Consider the following 9,287-nt stretch of genomic DNA (forward strand, 5'->3'; position numbering starts at 1 on the left):
CCTGGCCGCCGGCCCTGCGGGCGCGTGCGCGCGAGCGGCGCTCTGGCGCGGGCGGCTCTATGGTGGCGGCCGTTGGCGCGGCGGCGCTTCCGGCGGGCGCGGGGGCCTGTGGGGGATCGCCGCGCGCCACTTCTGCCCGGCGGTGCTGAAGGAGCCGAGCCGCCATGGTGAGAACGGGACGGGACGGGACCGCCGGGCTCCGTGCACACCGCGCCCGCACGGGCAGCCTTCCCTTCCCCTCCCCTCCCTTCCCCCTGGGTCACTGCGGGCGGGAAGGCCGCGGCCGATGGTGCGGGCCCGGGAAGGCGGCAGCACGTTTTGGCGGGGCAGCGCTGGACGGGGCGGGGGCACAAAGGTGGCGGCGGCGCTCGGGGAGCGGCGCGCTGGAGGCTCCCGCCCCCCTTCCCCGGCACCTTCTGCCCCTTCTCTGGGCGCTGCTGGAAGCGCAGCGCTTTCCCGCGAATCTCGCCCGTCGAGCGAGCCTGCCTTAAATGGCTGATTTGCGCTTTCCATGCTGCTTTCCCTGCTCCTCCCCTCTGCTCGGAAGAGGGAAAGGCGGGAGCTTGCGTTGGTGGGCTGTAGGTATGGCACGCTGAAGCTCAAAGGCCTCCCTATCATCGTGGTTTCATGCGTTCATCTTAATAAATTAAGATCTGTTGAAGGAAGTTGGTGCCCTGCGGTGGGAGGGCAGCTGCTTGTCGGTTTGCAGCGAAGTTCCACATCTGCCTGGCACTTGCTCCAAAGCAGTTGGCTTCGGCCATGATGGGCAGCTACAAGCCCTGTGCCTGGTGGCCGGAGTGCCTGGCAGAGGTAACTGCAAGACATTTAGGTGTGTGCAGTGTGCCACTGGTATTTGCATCACTGCACATCTTACCCTTACAATGCGTGTTTAGCTTCCACTTTTATTGTTTTGGGGCTTTTTTTTTTTTTTTTTTAACGCTTCCTTGTCAAATAGACTACAATTGGTGGAAGCCTCCTTGGGCAGATGCTGCCTAGCTTTTAAGTCTTGCTGGTTTAGCTCTTGGCACTGCCTTAACCAGTTTTACAGGGTTCTGCCTTCAGTAACAGGAGCAATTTCCAAAGTGCTCTCTAGAAGTTCGAAATTGGTATAATATAAACCATGTGGCGTCTCATTCCGTGTCCTGCTGAAAAGGAGCCAGTACAACTGTGCTTTTAAGGAAAATGCAAAGAAATCTAACTTATGCATCATAATAATAAGGGTCCGTATTGGGCTTTTCCAGGTAACCTGGTGCTAATGCCAAAAGGTTTATGGATCTTCCCTTGTTTTCGTTTTGTGTCACCTAGGCACACAGGGCAGGTAATAATAGTTGGAAGAGACTTCCCTCAGGCTTCTGAACTTGTCATTCTTTTGTACCTACATGGTATGACAGGAGCGGCAATTTTATCAAATCAATTTTTTTCCCTTAAATTAAAATAATGTCAAGTTCCCAAAGAAATGTTTGAAAAGCATTAATTCTACAATACACATGATCCAATGGTACCAATTTTAATATTTTTTCTGGGCCAGTATCTGGTAACGGATATTATATAGTATCTGAAGTCAGAAATGGCTTAAAGTCAGAAGCCCAAATGATTTCTGCTGTGAAGTTCTGTGAAGCTTACATGTCTGGCTCACTTATTTTTCTATAATCTGATTATTTGGATAATTTCAGAATTTATACATTCATTTAGCGCTCCTCAGTGATCAGCTAATTAAAATGATAGTGCTGGAAAAATTATTTTATCATAATGTTTGGCAATCATTTGGACTCCCTGCTAAGACATGCCTGTTCAAGTACAATGCACTTTGGAACAGCCAGATACCAGCCCCCTTTGGGGAATTCCTTTCAAATCTATCATCCTCTGGCATACACGAAAGTGGATTTAAATGATCTATTCTCCTTTGTATGACTTTTGTTGTTACAGTGTGCAGCTCAGAATTCCCCTTTTTTCCAATTCTGATTAGGAAAAGTCTTGCTCCTTCTTTTTGTCTGTGTAACATTTTCCTGAACTTCCCAGAATCTGCTACTGCCATGTTGAAACAGAATTTTAAAAACTGAAAACTGTATTCCAAGGATGGGAGTACTGTCACTTGTGGGTTAAGAACTTGTTCTGTTTTGGTTTTTTTTTTCCTGTAAATCCTAACATTTCTCTTTTCTGTTACTGCGTTTGATGAGCACTGAACTGGTGTCTTCGCTGATTTCCAAAGTATGGGTCAGGATTTTTCTGTCAGCAGCTGGTTAAGCCAAATAATGTCTTACCCTGCCATTGCCTCTATGTTGTGTGCTCACCTCATATATTAGCACTGAAAATGTTGGATCCAATTAGCAGCACTGGAAACGGCCATTTGCAGCATGCTTGCAAACTTTCTGTGCTATGCAACCTGTTAATTAGATCACAGATTGTGTACACTTCAAAAATCTTGCTTCTTTGCTCAAGTTACTTGCTGTAGCCAAGCGAAAAATGTTGTGGAAATAATGGAAGCCACAGAGTGTACAATCATCTAAGTCTTCCCTGCAGAAGAACAAGCTTATGGACTCCAACATTTGGAACAGTTTTCTGTGCCATAATTACTGTTTAAGTAAACTCATTGAAGTGTGAAAAACCAGTACATCTGTTTTGCAGGAAATAATCTTGAATGTTAAGTGCAGATTTATCGTATAGTTTGTGCTCGCTTGAAGGTAAATGAGTAACTCAAAATAGCTATTTCTGTTAAAACCTTTAAGGTGAGACTGACAATGTGGTTAAGTTGGGTCCCCTCCTTGCTCTTTATTTGGGGCACTGAAAATTTTACTAACAGCTTGCATTTGGAACAAAATAAGTAAATGCACTAATGCCACAGCTTTTATACATCAACTTTATTGCTTTGCTTGTCTGTCTAAATAGAAACTATTTCTGTGGTATTTTTTTAAACACAATAGCTGCTTTACTGGTGATTTTACACATTTTAAAGTTCCATAAGGATTGATAGGACTTGTTGGAAACAAAACTTATTAACACAGCTTATATAAATAGTAAATGCTATTTGGAAAATGTCTGTGTCCTTGATTGCTAGTCTAATATTTTAGTATTATACTTCTTTTTACTTCTTCTTTCATATAAATAACTTAATTCAAACAAAAATCATTCAAAGTGCAAGTAAACTGTATTTTTTTGGTGTTTGTTTTCTTTTCCAGTCTCACACAATTCTACTTGTCCAGCCTACCAAGAGGCCAGAAGGCAGAACATATGCTGATTATGAATCGGTGAATGAGTGCATGGAAGGTGGGTGGATGCAGACAGGGTAGTTAAAAACTGTTGCTAAAACTCTATTTTTGACATATTCACAAACTTAGTAAGAAAATAAGTTATTCTTCATGTTTTTCAAAGGTAATTCACAAAACCCCTCATACTTTTAGTTTACTAATGTTCTAGCAAACTAAAACCTAGTTATTATTTGTTTCTAAAACTTCCTTTTTCTATTAAATGTCTGGTTTTGATTTAACTAGATGGAACCACATCCAGTTTGGGAGAGTAGACAATATTCTTTCTGAGCCCATGCAGATTTCATTGCAGGATCAGCACCTAACTCTCATATCTTTTCTTAGCACTGTAAAGGAAAGATTGCTACTGGAAATAATATATTAAATAAAGGATTGTATGCAGTTGATACATAATTTGCAGTCTCATGGCACATGTGCCAGAGTAAAGATCCTGTGAGACATTGATACACATAAAGAGCATGAAAAGAAGATTGAAATATTAGAGCTGTAGTTCACTTAACATTAGTCTTGCAGGAAGTTTTGTGAAGAAAACAAAAGTATAATAAAGACCATGTAAATCTCTGTGCTCACTTTAATATTACATTTTTCTCAAATGTACCTGAATTATTAGTAGGCTAGCTTAAATTTTAAAAAGTGCTTTAAATCTGTGTACAGGCTTGTGCTGTCACTCTTACCTCAGTACCCTCTTTGACTCTTGGATCAAGAATGATCATTCTTACGAGTTCTTCTGTTTCTCAGGTGTTTGTGCAGTAGAAATACATGTTCTAATTGCTGTCTTAAAATTAAGCTCCATTGGAGCTTACTGCATGGAAAGTTACATATTTGACAGAACTACAACTTTTTCCCCTAGAGGATGAAAACTTTTCTTTCCATGCATCTTACCTGCTCTTATGGTATTATGTTTCAATGCAAATCACTAGGAACAAAAGAATTTCAACTCTAGGAAATCTGATTGTTTTTATGGTGATAGTCTCTAAACTTTATTTGTGGACCAAGAAAAAGTTTCAGCAGTTTTCTAATGTTGTGTTGTTAATCTTGTTTCTCTGTAGGAGTCTGTAAAATGTATGAAGAGCATCTGAAGAGAATGAATCCCAACAGTCCATCCATTACATATGATATCAGCCAGTTGTTTGACTTCATTGATGACTTGGCAGACCTCAGCTGTCTTGTGTAAGTTCAGTTGTACAAGTCCATTTCAGTGACTTAGGAAAGTCAGAAGTCTTCCCTCTAAACTCTTTCATGTGAGTTTAATATAATGCTCGTTTATGTGGGTTTTGCAGTAACTGTAGTGCAGCAGTAGCGCAGCTGCCATAACAAGTTGCCCAATCCAATTAATTGCACAGATATAAGGTATCTCTAAAGAAGGCTTAGAAACCAGCAGTTCTTGGGTTTTGTTCATATATAAGCTCACAGCATTTCGAATACTGAAATCCAACTGTTTAATACAGCTGACTATTTTATTACTGCTAGAATCTGTTTCAAATTTACCTTTGTGCTGTTGGTCCAGTTCCTCAGGAGGCAGAATGGTTACAGAAATTTTTTCAACTGAGGCAGTACTAGTGGTGGGGTAGAAGGCTACAGAAATCCATTGCAGCCAAACGTTTGTTTTGATCAAGATATAGCAAGATGAAAGTTTCTGTAAATGCTGATTACGTGGTTAAGGAACAGAGGAATCCTCTGGAGAGCCCTAGCTAATTGTTAACTTGGTCTTGTGAAAACATCTCCAGTTCTCATTTGTGTGTCAAAGCTGGGGGCAAACAATGGTGGTCTTGTGCACTTCCCATTCTGACTGCACGGTGCAATTGAGTGTTAGATTTCACTGTTCAGAACAAAATTTATGTTAGGTTTAGTACTTTCCATACAATAAATTTCAAGGTGATGTTTTGATATGACAGTGGTATCAACTTTGCAGAAATGCTGTAGAAATAAGGATACAAATCTCATATTCAAGTAACAAAAGACATAGTATTAGGCTTTTGAATTTCAAAATACCAGAAAATTTTTAAGTGAGACTGTGGTGTAGACATTCCTGCAGCCAAAATCCCACTGCAAGTACTTGTGTAGCTGTCCAGTGAACAGACTTTCCCAGTTTAAAACACAAAATTATTTTTAAAAACCTGAGCATCAGATTGTTTTCCTTTGTATTCTGGTTACTGGTGCTGACTTACTACAAATGCCATTTGCCAAAGTTTTCAGTAGAGCAAATAAAATGAGCTCACAGTTCTGCAGATTTACCTTGTCCCTACATATTCTAACACGTTTGATCTTCAGGTGTTGTAGTGATGGACTGATGAAATTTGAGAAACACAGTTTATCTAACAGACTGAAACTAGCCACTTGTTTTAGGAAGTAGCAGCTGTTTTCTAGGATAGTTTTGTGCCTTTCTTAGTTAGGCTTGTAAAATCAGTGTTGTGCCAAATTCTACTTCAGCTTACAGTTTTCCACCAGATGGCACACGTAGCATAAGGTGTATCAGACATGTCTTGTGTTCACAGAAATTCCTGAAGTACTTGATATCTGCTTTTGCTGTGTAGCATTATGAATGGATTTGGGGATGGAGGGTAGAAATCAGTAACTTTTCCTGAAATGAACATTTCTTACAGTACACTAGAACTGCTGCTGCATGAATATATACTGAAGCTCTTTGGCCTCGATCCAGTCATGCTGGGGTTTAAATATTAAGACTTTTCTTAGAAACAGCATGCTTATGGTTTTTTCCTTGGGTAAGAACTATAAATTGTTCTGGAGTGAATTAACTTGGGATTTTTACTCAGCTTCTTACCACTGACCATCTCACCCTTCTTATCTGATCAGAAACATGTATACCAAGATTTAAAGACTGACCAGGATTTTAGTAGTTCTTGAAGCATTCACTGAGAGTACCATCTTCATGAACAAAATATTAGCTTTAATGACTGAGGGAGAAAGGAGGGCATGAGCCTACACAGATAACTTCATGCAGTTCGCTTTCATTTTTCAGTCTCATTCTGTTTTAATTCATCATGCCCTGAGTAACTGAATTCTCTGGCCCTTGCTAATGAACTGCTTTTGTCAACTATCCTTGAGTAGCAAAGAAAACGCATCTGTGGGTTCTTGTTTTCAGTTGGCTTTTTATGAAGTGCCCTTGTTAGACGTAAGCTTGCCCTCCATGCCAACTGGCAAGAATCCTTTGTCACCCATCTACCTTTGCTCCTGGAAAAAGTTGATTTTATTAATTTTCAAAAAATTCCAGACAGAAGTTGAACACTTGAAAGCTTAAACAAATCCTTGAAGTAATGTTGAAGAAGTATTTGACTCATTAAGATAAATTAGTTTCCTGGTGGAACTATTCTTCTGCATTCTGAGCTTTAGAATACTAAGATTCTCTATTTGTTGTCTCCCTTAAATAATTAAATGCATGAATTTAAATGTGAACAGACTGTGATCCAGTCACTCAGTAGTCCTTGGAGCATCTAGTGTTGTTTCAAGCTCAGGCTGATCTGCTGGGCAACTGTTTTTGAGAGAACAGGATAATCCATTTGATAAGTGACAATTCCCACCTACTTCTGATACTGCCTTCTGTACACAACTTTCTGCCTCATACACTTGAGGACAGTTAATTGTTTGTGAAGTTCTTCTGGTAGACATATTACAGAGCAGCCTGACACTGCTTCGTGTTTCCTCTGCAGTTACCGTGCTGATACTCAGACATACCAACCATACAACAAAGACTGGATAAAGGAGAAGATCTACGTCCTCCTCCGCAGGCAGGCCCAGCAAGCAAGCAAATAATGGGGGCACCATCGTGGCATGGGTTTGGGGAGGGTTTGGACAACAGGTGTGTACAGAGTGTAGTAGTGAACGTTTTGTATTATAGTCATCCTGTTGCCATCTTGATAAACTCCTTAGCCAGGACTGATTGTATTTTTAGAGATACAAGGATTTTGTTGGATTTTACTTTTTTTTCAGTGTAAATGGAGAAGAAAGTACAACATCTTCAGCAGAGTTTTGGGTTTTTTTCCTCCAGTTTGCTAATGGTCCTACCTTATTTGAACCCCTGGGGCTGTTCACATTGTACTTCACCACATTTGCAATATGTGTCCCTCTGTGGGTTTTTCAACATTCAGTTATGTCCTTGAGATGTCTTAATGGGAAATAAAAAACTACCCTTTAGCTAAATTTGAGTGCTCAATTTTGTGGTTCCTGTCAAAAAATACAAATCTTTTTTTCTTGTTACCCAAGGGATAGGGCTTCAAAGGTCACGTGGACTGAACCAACAGTTGTTTCCTGTATTGCAGAGCAGCTCAAATTCTGGCTTAGTCTTGATACTATTTTCCCTGGGCATCTTTGGGAAACACAGCAACCCTCTTGCACTCTACAGCTGATCTCTCTACAAGGTGTTTGTATTCATGTGTGTCTGCTCTGGGATTGGTGATGGATAACAGCAGGCTGAATGTATCAAATCACAAGCACTATGGATTAGTCTGCTTACAACTTCCCCCCAAGAAAGGAACAGGCAAAGCAGATTGTTCCCATGGGGAGTCTGCCCCAAACTTCATTTTCTCTTTACAAAAAATAACGACTTAACTGTTTGCACACACTATTAAATTATATCTGCTCCCATCTGTCTTGAATGCTGATATTTTTAAATTTTGTTGTACTGAAAAGGTTTGGGTTGGAGGACCCATCAGACCAAAAAGTAGAGCAGGTATAAAAGAAAGGCTGGTTGGTACTCTGTGCCTTTAGAGTTTGCCTGCTATAGGAACAGACTGTACAGATATGCTCAACCAAGAGCAGTTCTGGGATTGACAGAGGAATGCAATTCTCTACAGTGCACTTAACTTCCTAATGCACATCAATAGTTTCTGATGGACCTCACAGCAAATGCACTGGCTGAAAAGAATCTGAGGTTAAAGTGACTCTCTATCGTAAAGCTTTAATGAAAATACTTAGGTGGTAAGTAATAGCTACTGAAGACTTGCAATCAAATTACTGAAGGGATATAAATTCTTAGAAAGATACTGGGTGAGGGTGTTAAACTTTTTCTCAGCAAAAATACAGGTTGGACATTAGACCTACTAACTCTAGAATTATAGTGACCAAGAACAAATTCAATCTGCTAACATCAAAACATGCCTCCTTTATAATGAATAGTGATTTTCAAAACATAGTAGGTCAGAAGTATATTAATCCCCTTAAGGTTAATTAAATCTGTAAATACTTGGGCATGTAAATTTTATATCCAGCTTGACACAGTAAGTAATACTTAGAAAATTCACAGTTGCCCCTATAATAACATTCAGATTTAATACAAGCAACATTATTGAAACAGCTTTTCTAGTTTATCCTCCTGAATAGCACATACTAAAATAACATGTTTGAGGTTAACTTCAATTTTTTTTTTTTGGTAAAAATTCTAATATTCTCATGGATGCAACTTTGCAGTCTTTAAATGAAGCCAAATAAACATTTACCTCATTCTGTGGACTTGTTTTCAATTTAAGGAAAACCAGCAATGTGGTCTCTTTCCTTACTGTGAAAAGCACAAAGGAGTATGCTGAATCTCTAGTAATCAGGCATTGGAACACAGCACAGCTCTTCCTTCAAAAGTACCTTAAGTTTGGTCTGATTGTAAAAAATCTTCCTTGATTTTGGTTCTACTATAATAACTGTGCAAACTCAGACTAGTAAACAAGTATAAAATACAAATTTCTTACATTAGAGCAGAAAGTAGGAAGAAGGTACTTTAAAGCAGGTGGTAATTAACCTTTCTGCCTTTTGAAAGGGACTTTGTGAAGGTGTGTTTTTTAGTGTTTTAGAAAGCAGAAGGCTTGCAAGCTTTAACTTCAACGTCAGTTCACTTTTTTTTTTAAAGCATACAAACTGCTGTGGTCATTTCAGTAATTGAAGTTTTCACAGAATTGGAAAATGCAAGTAAAAGGTCATTTCATACCTCCGGAGCCAGATTTCACCTTCTGCTGATAGAAAAGTGTGGTCTATAGATCACTTTAGGAGAAGGGACTTGGGCATCATCTCTTTTCCCCC

The 9,287-nt window shown here is 39.9% G+C and overlaps 1 protein-coding gene across 1 annotated transcript; it reads left to right on the top strand.

Moving 5' to 3' along the window:
• Positions 1-47: 47 nt before the first annotated feature.
• On the top strand, positions 48-7,421 carry ERH (ERH mRNA splicing and mitosis factor). Its single transcript, XM_082283263.1, has 4 exons — positions 48-167; positions 3,177-3,264; positions 4,313-4,433; positions 6,932-7,421. The coding sequence occupies exons 1-4, from the start codon at positions 165-167 to the stop codon at positions 7,032-7,034; spliced, it is 315 nt and encodes a 104-aa protein (XP_082139389.1). The 5' UTR covers positions 48-164; the 3' UTR covers positions 7,035-7,421.
• The last annotated feature ends 1,866 nt before the right edge of the window (positions 7,422-9,287 follow it).

The sequence above is a fragment of the Coloeus monedula genome (assembly GCF_965178545.1).
Source record: "Coloeus monedula genome assembly, chromosome: 6".
Lineage (NCBI taxonomy): Eukaryota > Metazoa > Chordata > Aves > Passeriformes > Corvidae > Coloeus > Coloeus monedula.

What these genes read in the sequence shown, in the direction of transcription:
- ERH (XM_082283263.1), top strand. An exon ending in GGTGAATGAGTGCATGGAAG is followed by an intron (nt 3,265 to 4,312) that starts GTGGGTGGATGC and finishes GTTTCTCTGTAG; the next exon opens with GAGTCTGTAAAATGTATGAA. An exon ending in GCAGACCTCAGCTGTCTTGT is followed by an intron (nt 4,434 to 6,931) that starts GTAAGTTCAGTT and finishes TTTCCTCTGCAG; the next exon opens with TTACCGTGCTGATACTCAGA.